General features: G+C 33.3%; 1 protein-coding gene across 2 annotated transcripts in view; it reads left to right on the top strand.

Moving 5' to 3' along the window:
• LOC110816861 (ARM repeat superfamily protein) overlaps positions 1-11,668 on the top strand; it is a 56,557-nt gene extending 44,889 nt beyond the window's left edge. Inside the window, exons 25-35 of one of the 2 annotated variants that reach the window (XM_088219177.1) lie at positions 833-931; positions 1,019-1,203; positions 5,152-5,487; positions 5,983-6,136; positions 6,260-6,370; positions 6,575-6,742; positions 8,395-8,521; positions 9,179-9,334; positions 9,418-9,530; positions 9,611-9,670; positions 11,084-11,668. In XM_088219177.1, the coding sequence (XP_088075303.1) occupies positions 833-931; positions 1,019-1,203; positions 5,152-5,487; positions 5,983-6,136; positions 6,260-6,370; positions 6,575-6,742; positions 8,395-8,521; positions 9,179-9,334; positions 9,418-9,530; positions 9,611-9,670; positions 11,084-11,266 (1,692 nt within the window). In that variant the 3' untranslated portion in view covers positions 11,267-11,668. Of the gene's footprint in view, positions 1-832; positions 932-1,018; positions 1,204-5,151; positions 5,488-5,982; positions 6,141-6,259; positions 6,371-6,574; positions 6,743-8,394; positions 8,522-9,178; positions 9,335-9,417; positions 9,531-9,610; positions 9,671-11,083 lie in introns of both variants that reach the window. The other variant, XM_088219178.1, reaches the window with a different exon arrangement.
• Positions 11,669-12,720: the final 1,052 nt, after the last annotated feature.

Below are 12,720 nucleotides of genomic sequence, written 5' to 3'. Positions count from 1 at the left end.
TGGAGTGTTTTGTGCACTTGAAACATCAAGGGAGTTGGAGTGGAAAAGGTGGCGAAGATCTTTTGGTTAGGGTCTCTTTTCGCAGGCATAGTGGACTATTTGGTTGGAAAGGATTCATAGAACTTTTTTGACGATATTTTTTCATCCTTTTGGGATTTGTGTGACAGAAAGATTTTCTTGGCATCACTATTGGCTAAGGCTCATGGGCAATTTTCTTTTTTTAATAGAAGAAGAAATTTTATAAAGCATAGAGAGAGGAAAATAAATACAAATAGGAGAAGAAAAAAAGCTATTCTCCTCAAAGGATGAAACCAAATGCACACATATAGACAAAAGAACCAAAGAAGGGGCCTTTTGTGGGCCAAAAATAATCATGCACGACCTTCTGATATGCTGCTTTCTGACTTGCTCAGAAATTGGAGGCCTGTCATTAGTGCCCCTTACCAGGATTGTGGATAACCTCTTTCGATTTGTAACCTGTTAGTTTGAATCTGCTAGAAGATTTGCAGAGGATGTCTCATCCTCCACTTGTATTTAGTTCTCTTTTTTTCTTAACAAAGTTTCTTTTTCTATAAAAAAAATAATGTAAAATATGTACATTGATAAAAATATGTCTATTTCTTCATGTTTCATTTATTTGTTGTTTTGGCCTCTGCTTTTTTGATGGTCTATGTACTGCATCTCTGTGTCTGTCTCTTAACCCCATCAGATGGAGTACCAAAACCATCTGAAGCTATGACTTGATTTGTTAATATGATTATTACTTACTCCTTTGCCCGTGGGAGCACTTTGGTTCTTTTATTTATGCAGACTTAATAGACCTTATTTGCAGGGTGCAGGAGTTTCCCTTCGTCCACATCTATCTGATTTAGTTTGTTGTATGCTGGAAAGTTTATCTAGCCTTGAAGACCAGGCACTCAATTATGTAGAGGTTTGATGAGAAATCTGTGCCTTTACACTTTTAAAAATTATGACATGGTTCCTTGTTTATTACCATGTTTATTTTCCTGTTTTCTAGTTGCATGCAGCTAATGTTGGAATACAAACTGAGAAACTTGAAACTTTACGAGTTTCAATTGCAAAAAGCTCTCCTATGTGGGAAACTCTAGACCTGTGCATAAATGTTGTGAATGGTGAAACATTGGATCAGTTGGTCCCTCGTCTTGCTCAATTGGTTCGATCTGGGGTTGGCCTCAATACCCGGTAAATAATTTTTCTGAATTTACTAAAATAATTACAATTCAAGAGCATATGAGATGCCCTGGTCATGTTGGAATTTATATTCTAATGCCACTATTCTTACATTTTTTTATGGTTATTTATGTTAATATACCATAGTAGAATTTTTTTATTAAAAAGAAATATTAGTAGAGCGAGAGCAAAAAGGTTCAAGCAGAGGAATGCTGTAGTGGAAGACAATTATGATTGCAAAAACAAGTCTTACTTTAATAGAAAAAGTCATACTTGGTGAAGGCTATCAACATATATTGCATTTAATGTAGCTGCTGAAACATACTACAAACATACCATATTAGGAATTTCAATAGTTATGCCTTGCTAACTTTTGGATCAAATCCGAAAAATCTTTGTAATTTATATCTAAATCTTTGACCTCATAAGGGATTCCATGTGGAATTGGCATAAGATGTTTTAAATTCATCAAAATTAATGGAATTGAGATGCATTATTCCAATTCCATATGGAGTATGGAATGTGTTATTCCAATTACTCATGGAATTTCAAATGAAGCAACCAAGCTGCTTGCTTCTCAGTTTTCTGATCATGTCAGCCTATGATGAGGCTCGTCTAAGAGAACCTCTAATCTTCTAGAGAGAAACTCAGTTTATATTAATAGTGGATAATTTTATTCCTGATTAGCGTATTTACTGGAAGCTAATTGATTTAGATCCCAAATACAATTTCAAGAATTATAGTCTTGGTTTTATTCCAATTTTCTAATTTAAATTTAAATACATAATAAAAATTCCTAAAGGCATTCTAAGTTTCATGCTTTCCTTGAAGAGATTGATTACCTACCTAATTGCAAACTCTCCTCAACCAAACTCCTATTTTTTGCTGTTGGTTCTGCGGATCCTACACCTATATGTTTCCCCAGTAAATATTCTTGTAACAACTGTTGTGGGATCTCTTCCTTGTGCAGTGTAACATTTGTTCCCTCCTTGAATTGAAGCTTGTCTGCAAGCATGATGTTTGATCAAGATATCATCATCAATCTCCCACGAAACATCGACTGGGGACAGACCCTCCAATGGACAATTAGCTTCCACTGTCCTGTGCAAATTTGTTGAACCAAAACTGTATGAGGTCGTGGACTTAACTCTCCTTGAATGGGTGGAAGGGATGGTTGTAGTTCTTCATTGACATGAAATTTTTTGAGACAAAAAAACAGAGAACATGATGAAGGCGACAATTCTTAGGTAGTGCTCAGCGGTATGCCATAGAGCCAAAGCGTTGCAAGACTTTGTCGCCCATTTCTTGATGTCATTTTCTTTTACGGATGTCTTGCCAAGCAGAGTTGGCGGTAGGGGTGGAGACACAGTAGCACTTTGTTGCTCATTTGGAAGTGAACTCTGCGATAATGAACATGGGAGCACCCAACACTAGCTTTAATTTTCGTTTTCTGAGAAGTTATTGTTCCACTGATCACATGTATGGAGATTTCAAGATTGTCCTCCTTCTCATTGCCCAATTCCTCCTTATATATCGTTTCTTTGTCCACGAATTCCAAGCAGAACAACTTTTTACACATAGCCAAACAAACAGTTCATTACAATTAAAATAGAGACCCTTCTTTCTATTTGCCATATCCTCCTTGCTCAATCTCTCTTATTTTTTTTAAATAAAAAAAGTGTGATGTGTAGTACTCCTTTCTCAATCTCTTGATGAACAACGTCTATATTAAGTGCTCATCGGTTGCTACTACTCTCTGGTTTCTTTAAGTCAACCCTTCTCTCATAGTCTTGCCAAACTCAAAATAGTAGTGATGTTGGATGGTTGCTGTAGCTCGATGCTAACAATGATGTATTTGGGGAGGTCACTGATGATGATCTCAATTTCTTGGTTGTGAGTGATGGTTGAAGCATGTGTAGAGAATCACTCTAAGTGCCGCTAGTACTCGCTAACAATTCCTTCCTATTTCAACTTAACGAGCTCTCCCAATTTATTTTTGCGTATGGGCGGCCGGATATAAGGTTGCAATTGTATTTAAATTCTTCACACGAGAGTTTCGGTCGGTATCGTTCCATCTTCAAGAACCATAATTGTGCATTTGTCTTCAAGGTAAGAAGACACTATGTCCACCTTATCTTATACAGTGGTCCTTTGGTGTCAAAAGAAGTGTTTGCATCTGTTAACTCAACCCAACAGATTGGCTAAGCTGTCATATTGAGGAAAGTCTAGCTTTGAATTGCAGCACCATATTCTCCCCTTCTGTGCTACTGCTAGGGTCTGCATCTTTGTTCTTTGCCCATTTCGATGAGCTGGTGGTGACAAAAGTCTCCCTTCGCTTGGTCGAACTTTCTTGGGAGAGATTCTTGACCTGGGGGGCGAGCCTGCATTGCTTTTCTTTTGAGCAGGCACGGTCTTTCTTGGTATTGCTTCATGAAGGCCTAAAATTGTTGCTAAAAACTTTTCAAGTTCCCCATGACCCACGACTCTTATACCAATTTCTCATAGTTCCAAGCTTTAGATCTGATCACAGAGCCTTCAAAGGTGAAGTTCCAAAGCAAGCAAGCTGATTGCTTCTCAGTTTTCCAGCCTTGCCTGGCTATGGTGAAGCTCGTCTAAAAGAACCTTTCATCTTTTAGAGAATAAGTATACGAGGGCTAATAGTTGATAATTTTATTCATGATAATATGTCTATTTATGGGCAAGCTAATCGATAGATCCCTTTACAATTGCAGGAATTATATTCTTTGTTCTATTCCAATACCTTAATCTAAATCCAAATACTTAATAGAACTTTCTTAATAATTCTAACTCTTGCAGTTTCCTTTATGAGACTGGTCACCTACCTAATTGCAAACTTTCCTCAACCAAAAGTTCTTTCCTTTGCTGCTACTTCTATGTATCCAACATTTTATATATTTCTTTGCAGTAAATTTATCTTGTAAAACCTGCTGGGAGACTTCTTTTTTGCACTGCAACAAGATGTAATCCATAACCACAGAGATCGATAACAAGTGCAATCACAGAGTTGTGACAACCATAGTCACAGGGTCGTTAAGCACCCTAAGACCCAATCAATGAGAGAACATCAATGGAGTTTATTCAAAAGCAGTCTTCTCGAGTATTCTTGTGGGTCGATATATTAAGGTTTTACCATATCAGGGAGGTACTATTTAACACAGACAAATCTAGGAGGTTGGTTCCTTTTTTGTTTCTCTTTAAAATAGAAGAAATGATATTATTAAGATGGAAAGAGATGCAAAAAAAAAGCATAAGGTAACCTCTCACAGGAAGAAACGAAATCATAAAGAAAAGATGAGGGAAAGATAGCAAATTTCAAGACAAATCAGCCTCTCAAGTCTTCTGTTTAATAGACACAGGGTTAACATGTTGATTAGAAATTTTTACATTATGCTCCAGCCACAGAATCCAACACCTACCAAGAGTGCCCCGTTCCATATTGCTCTATTCTTCGCTAGAACTCCTCAAGAAGGCTAAAAAAACACCATAAGAGTCGGTGAGCAGTTCAAAACTTCTTGAAGAGCCTAAATAATACTACTAAGATATGATAATAGTTACAAAAACTTATCTATATGGCTAAAAGTCGTCCTTTTTAAGATCTCATCATATATCAGTTTATTTGTGACAAGCTTCGTGCATCTATTAGCATGTAACATGTTGAGAGTTATTTTCCTCTACGTGATTGCTTTTATTTCACATTAACTATTTAGAGAGTTGCTCTTGTCGAAGTAGCTTACAAATAAACCTATTCTCTTGGGATATGGAATGCATACACGCTATTTAAACCTACCGTGTATTCATTATTGAATGACAAGGATTCGTCTTCTCTCTTTAAGATATTCTACGGTATCATGGTGGTGTAGCTCTTCAGCCTTTATTTGTTAGTTGTTGCCTGCAAATGATTCCAACAATTACTTAGATCTTCGGTTTTCACTGTTACAGAGTTGGTGTTGCCAGCTTTATCAGCTTATTAGTTCAAAAGGTTGGTGTGGATATCAAACCATTTACAAGCATGCTGATGAGGCTACTGTTCCAAGTTGTAAAGGAAGAGAAAAGTACTACTGCTAAACGTGCCTTTGCGAGTGCTTGCGCCATGGTTTTGAAGTATGCTGCTGCTTCTCATGCCCAAAAGTTGATTGAAGACAGTGCAGCTTTGCATGCTGGGGATCGAAACGCTCAAATTTCATGTGCAATCCTTTTCAAAAGCTACTCATCCACAGCCTCAGATGTGGTGAACGGATATCAATCAGTGGTTGTTCCAGCTATTTTTTTATCCAGGTATAAACATACACTTCTTTCATGCTACTATAATATTCGGTTTATCCTTGTCATCATTCTGTCCGTCATAAGCTGTTTGGTGGCAGGCACGGGGCGTAGCTTTATGCGCCCTGTTAGTGAATGTAGAGAAAGTGTAATCTTTAGATTTTATTTTTTAAATGCCTGCTGTGCTAAATTATTTGTGAAATATTTTATGAGCAGTTAAATTATGAGTGGCTGTTGGTGCCCGTAACTGGATTATTCAGTATACTGATTTTCAAATTTCAGTTCACTGTAAGATTAACCTGGGAATTAATATTAGGGGTTAATCCCATGAATTCTCTATGTTTGCAAATTTTCTGGGACCTTCCTATCCATTTCCTCATAACTGTTACTATACTAAAAGTGGCTTGACGAAAAATGATTACTGGTAGATACTTGGAAGGGCTCTTCTTTTTTTTTTTTTCTTTTTGGAACAGATCTTCCTTACAACTCTGAAGCTTAATTCCTGTATAGATTTGATGATGACAAGTATGTCTCTGAGCTCTTTGAAGAGTTGTGGGAAGAGAATACTAGTGGTGAAAGCATCACCCTTCAGTTGTTTCTGGGAGAAATTGTTTTCCTTATTTGTGAGGGCATTGCTTCATCCTCGTGGGCAAGCAAGAAGAAGGCAAGTGTTTTTCGTTTTAGCTCCTTTACTTTTTCTTCCACTATAAATTTTCTTTATCTATAGAATGCAATTTGGCCTGTTATGCTACTCAGGAATATTTTTGTTTATGGTTCACTATTTCAGTCAGCCCAAGCAATTTGCAAACTCAGCGAAGTTTTGGGTGAATCCTTGTCCTCCCATCATCATGTTCTGCTCAAATCTGTCATGAAGGAAGTTCCTGGACGTTTGTGGGAGGTAGGGAGAATCCTTTATGGTTTGACATTAGAACATAACACTCCAAGTGAATTGCAAAGATGGTTTATTTTATGCTACTGATGAATTTTTATAATGATTATTTTTTGGCTTTGCATGAATGTGTTGCTGACTCTTTACATAGTTGTGATACAAATTTGGAGAGGATATCTGTGCTCTTTTTTGGTAATATTAGTAAATTTACAGGGGAAGGAAGCTCTTTTACAAGCAATAGGTGCTCTTTCAATGGCTTGCCATAGAGCAATTTCTGCTGAAGATCCTGCCACTCCCAATTCCATTTTGACCCTAGTATCTTCTGCATGCACAAAGAAAGTAAAGAAGTACCGTGAAGCAGCGTTATCCTGTCTTGAGCAGGTAAATGTTTGGAAATGATTCACATGAAGCATTCTTAGATGCTTCCTTATTTCGAAAGTGATGTGACGAAAAGTCTCATATATATAGAGACACAAGCACAACATGAATCTTTGTTATTTTATTTATTTGTTAATTTCAATAAGTCTGATTTACTTGTATAAATTCGCACTCATAGAGCCATATCTAACTGAAGTCAAGTTTAAAGTTTGTTCATTAATTCTTAAAGCTAAGAATTCTATGACCAGGATCTAGTAAATTTTCATTGTAAGAATATTTGAAAAATTATAATGTTTAAAATTAATAAGAGCACAAAAATTCACACAATTTAATTATATATAATTAATTAATTTTAAATCTAAATATAGTTTTATAGAATGTTATAAGAAATTGACTAAAACTTTCAAAATTTTAATTCCAAATTATTAATTAGTATTCTCCTAATATTAAAAAAAAATCTAAGAAATTGGTCTTATAAGTTGTGTCTCAAAGCTCGTTGCTTCATATTTGTGGGAAGGTTGAAGAGTTTGCAAATAGTGTAGGCATGAAAGAAATGTTTATGGACAGCTGCCACATCTTGGATGTGGTAATCATATGCTAATGAGTTTATGAACTAGAAGTGGACAAAAATAACTTATGTCGAATGGATTAGGTTTAGATTACGTAAATAGATTAGAAATATAATTCTTTTAAATATAAAACTATTGTATTATTTAGAGTTATTATTATAATCTTAGTAGCTTAAGGTTCTATTTTTCTTTAGTATCTAAATTTGCTATTTATATTAATAATATTATTTTCTAATTCTATGAATAATAATTCTTAGTTTAATTCTATTTAATAAAAGTTACTTAAGAAACATTATAAATATATTTGTACTTTTACTTTTTGAGAGACTCCAGTTATTCAATAAAATATTTCGAGGGTCTTTTAATATTTTAGTTGTATGATGCCATCAAACCTTTAACCGTGATGCTTAAAATTTCTTAGATATAATGTCTATAAAACGCAGAGTGTAATGTCTAGATTTTTATCCTCAAATACCTAAATAGACAAACTAATCCTAATTTGTTCTACATCAGTGATCTATTTACAAATTTGATATTGAACAAGTTTTTGAAGTTGTGAAGAAGTTCATCCAAATTATTCTTTCTATATGTTTCCTTGTTTTTAGAAGACTATGAGGAACTCTTGATCTTGTATAGACTCATAAATAAGCTTTTCTATGTACCTGGCACGCCCCCTAGATTTCTTTTAAATGAATCCTATCCTTTTTTTATCATAAAGGAAATCTTTTTTTTGAGGGCAACTGAGTCTGATGTGACACCTAGACAGACATGACCTCAGCTGGATGGCCTGAGGTGCAGAAAGGAAAACATACCAATGGTCATTAAGATTCTATTTGTCATAATGCATGTTATATATCTGGACGTTGTTATACCATACTTTCACTTAAGCTCCTGGTCTCTCTTTTTATTGTAGGCTGCTGGACATGTTTATGTTACTGTATCTGATTGTTTACCGTTTCTCTTTTGCAGTCTGCTCTATTTTTTGTGGTCTAATTTCTATTATGCACAGTAGATACAGAGGTTTATCATTTGTTAATTTATGTTCCCTTGCAAATTTATGAGTTCCCATTGTTCCCATGCTTTCAGATTATAAAAGCCTTTGGTAATCCAGAGTTTTTCAACTCTGTATTCCCAATATTATTTGAGATGTGCAATTCTGCCTCTCTGAGTCAGCCTAGACAAGCTCCTTTGGCAAGCCATGCTGCTAAAACAGGTTAGGTAAACCTAAACTTTCATTCAGATGAGAGATTTTCTATTTGTTCTTTTATCTATGAAATTGCAGATTTCAGTGATGTAGAATAGAGAGAAAGGAGAAAGAAGGGGGATAGGAAAGGAAAAGAAGAAAAGTGAAGAGTGAGGGAAGGATAGACATAAGGGGAAGGGGAAAGCACAAGAGTAATGTAATGGAAGACAGGAAGAGTGAGGTATTGAAGTTTGATATGCTATCACCAGATGTAGGACAGTGGAAGCAAAAGGGGGAAGGCAAAAGAAAAAGGGGATCCAGGAAAGTAAATTTCAGGGAAATAAGAGAAAAAAGGGGCGGAAAGAACAGAAGAAGAAAAAATGGTGACATAAACTGAATTTAATTCTCAAGAAGTTTTGCCTTTCTTGTCATTTGTAGCTTTCTCACAGTTATTCCTTGTTCTTGTATTTTTTAGAAAACTATTTTGTGTTTGCTTTGGTCATTCGACAACTATAAAAACTTGTGAATTTAGAAAATGAAAACTAGAAAATGTTTTCGTGTACTTAATGGCCTTAAGTGCTTCTGTTGTTTTACAGCGTTCATATCTATTCTTTGAAACTACGTATAAATGTTTTGAGGCTTTAGAAGTTGTACTAATAGTTTGAGCATAACATGATTTGCACACAGAATCAGGTGTTGAAGATAGCTATCCACCCCTTAATAAAATAATGGACTGTCTAAAATCCTGCATCCATGTGGCCTTTGTGAATGCTATTCTTCAGCAAAAAAAGAACCTAATGGACATGCTTTTGATTTCGCTATCACCTGGTTCTCCATGGATAGGTATCATCTTTATCTTTGTCTTTTCTTTATTTGTTAATTACAAGAAGTTTGACCTTCAATGATTAAATTATTATTTTCAACAGTGAAAGTATCAGCATTTTCAACAATAAAAGAACTGTGCTCAAGGCTCTGGAATTCTTTCAGTGACACCCAGGAAACCTCTCTTGATGGCAATGGAGCTTCTTTTGTCCTGGAGGTATTTATAATCAAATTTATTAGCATACATTTAGTTGTAGCAAATTCTTGGGTATTAACTATTATTTGAATTTCTTTCAGCTGTTTCAGTCTGTATCACCTAGGATTCTTGAGTGCATAAAGACAATCAAGATTGCCCAGGTATGCCCCCCTCTTTATGCTATTTTGATTATAGATTTATGTCTCCACTTCTGGAGAACATTTTTGGAAAACGACATTGGACCTCTGCTGAACCTTCTTAATGCTCCTCATGTCATTATTCGGGGCCATCAGTAAAACATATGAAGCCATAAATAGATAGGAACTACCCGTAAATCTATGAGATTTTCAGGGTGGCTATATGGTAGCATGTATATTTAAGGGCAGAAAGTTAATGGAATTATATTTGTATTCTTTGATGTTTATTTTTTTCGCTTCAAGCACTTTTGTATTTTTTTATTTTACTTTCTCATGTTAGATATTTAATATTTTTCCTTACAATATTGTTAGCATTATACAAATTTAGTGGCGAACAATACTGATAATAGGATCAAGCTTGTTTTAAGCCTTGGTGGTGAATCTGCTAGAGAATCAGTAGTCTTTCGCATTTCTTCAACCTACTTTAAGTTTCTCTTTGCTTGTCCTTCTAAGCAATAACTATGCAAGATCTTAGCAATGATTTTGCATTGAAGTTTCTGTTTGAGAATACTGAGTATAGTAGCTTCTATTATACTCCTTTTTCTGTAAAAAATAAAGTGTGGGTATATTAGTCATTTACTGAAGTGTTGTTATATGGCGGAGAGATTACTAGAAAAAGAGTCATGTCCTTCCTCTCTAAACCTAGTCTTAGATCAAGGAAAGAAAAGCATGTTAAAATATGATTCTTTTCACTAATTGATTTAAGGGTTGTAGAGTAATTTACTTAATGGAATTTTCGTAACATTATTTTTTCAAAATAAAAAATTTTCGTAACATTCTTAATGAATGTATATCAAAGAACCTTATAATCTAATCAATATTAGGGGTAGGTTTGGAGCAGATGAACTGTTTTTTTGGAATCCTTTGGGAATACAGACTTAATTCAATTATAAAATAAAAATTTAACTTGTATGAATATAAGTGAAATTAAAGCAATTAATTTAACTTAAATCAATTTTAGTAGAGTTTAAATTGCGTTTTCTCTATTCTACTTGAATTTAGAGTTAAATTTTCATGCTCCATCCTCCCTCATGCTTGAACTAAGTTATATTTAGAACAAAATTTAGAAACTCTATGAAATTCATTTGTATATCCACAGTTAGTTCAACTAGAGGATGGAGAAAATTTTTCTCATCTGAAATTTCATTAGGATTAGAATTATGAATTCCACTTTGGAATTTGGAATGCATTATTGAAATTACACGTGGAATTTCATATAATGTTAAGTTTTTATTTTCTTCTACTAATTTACTTCACCCCATAGTTAAAGTAATTGTATGTGTATTTATTAAAATTTCTAAGTTTGTTTAAGCATTTCATCATTTTGACTGTTGACTCTTTCAACTTTGTATCTCTAATGATTACTTCATATCCTAGGTTCACATTGCTGCTTCAGAATGCCTGCTGGACGTCACCAAGCTTTACAGACAGGTTCTACCACAGAAACCAACCGAAACGGAACTCAAAGAAGAGATCCTTCATCTTATTGAAGTGGAAAAGAATGAAGAGGCAAAAATGTTCTTGAAAAGATCTCTTGAGTGCCTCGAAAGCCTCGACTAAGAAACTGTTTGAGAACCCAGAATACAACGCTTTACCGCAATCAGAGGCATGGTTGCTCATTATCGAGATTATGACTGTTTTCTCCATGTTATCATGTCCTAATACAGCCTTTTGCCTGGATGGAAATTTTCGACGAAACAGAGGTTGGAGGAACGGAAAAATTTGAAGCTAAAATCTTTGGTGAATAACAGAAGCGGCTTCCCGATCATCTAAATCTAATTTTAGGAATCATCATAATGCTTATGCAGCTTTTAGAATAATTCTTAGAGTTGCAACTCCTTTTGTTCTAGTGAACAAATGCTTACAGGGGAACAGTCATCTTTAAGGTAATGGCTCCACCATCAGGAATTGTACTTAAGACTTAAGACTAGTAATAATTCAGCTTCTCAGTTTTATTTATCATTTATATGTATATGTATTTTGATCACATGCAGTTTTCTATTTTTAATTAATCAACAGCTTCCTCTGAAGAATAAAACACCATCTTAAATTTCGTAACAACACCCTCACTCGAAACTAACATTAACTATTTCTTGATCAAGTCGTGAGATTTTTATATTGCGGTATGAAATTGTTGTTCCGAGTCAGATTTTGTGTCTCGTATGTGTTATCATTGTATTATTTATTGTATTATTATTAATGTAGAGGTATTATATAATTATTGAAATGTATGATTTTTATTCAAAATTTTGAGAAGGGATTTAACAGTATTGTTAAAAAATTTTTACTATATAATTATTATAGTACTTCGTTAACAGAATATTAAATTAGTATATAAAATAATTTTAATTTTAATTTTTTTTTATGAATACGAGTTATTTTAGTTTTTTAAAAAATATTTAAAATTAGTTGATATTTTTGAACCAAGTTAAACCAGCTACCTAAATTTTGCTATGTCTTTATGTATTACATTTTAATACATTTAAAATTTATAGAAATGTAATTTTCTTATAATTTTAAAACTTTTATGGTTTGTTATAATTTTTTTATTATATTTTAGAGTTACATTGAAATTTTTTTCAACACTTGATGCGATTTAATTCATTATATTTTTGTCATAATGTGATGTTTAGTGTTATTTATTTATTTTAAATGTTTAGATTTTTTTCCATGCTTAAAGAAAAAAAAAAATAATTATAAGTCATGTTTATGTGCTTTAAAAAATAATTTAAAAATATAGTTGATCAATTAATTAAAATAATAAATTAATAAAAATAAGTATAAATTTTTATTTATTAATTTAATTAATTAATTAATATAATTCTTTTGAATTATTTTTAAAATAGTTAAATTATTTTAATTTTTTTTATAAAAAATAGAACGAAACTAAATATTTTAAAAAAATATATTAGAAATCAAATCATAATAAAATAAATCAATTTTCTTTTATATAATATTTCTTTCGTTAATATTAATTAATTAGCACCTAATTAATATTGATTTATTCTTAATTT

This window comes from Carica papaya, chromosome 5, assembly GCF_054855325.1.
Source record: "Carica papaya isolate Zhongbai chromosome 5, ASM5485532v1, whole genome shotgun sequence".
Classification (NCBI taxonomy): domain Eukaryota; kingdom Viridiplantae; phylum Streptophyta; class Magnoliopsida; order Brassicales; family Caricaceae; genus Carica; species Carica papaya.
The sequence above is the reverse complement of the archived record's forward strand: the minus strand, read 5'-3'. Positions and strand labels throughout refer to the sequence as shown.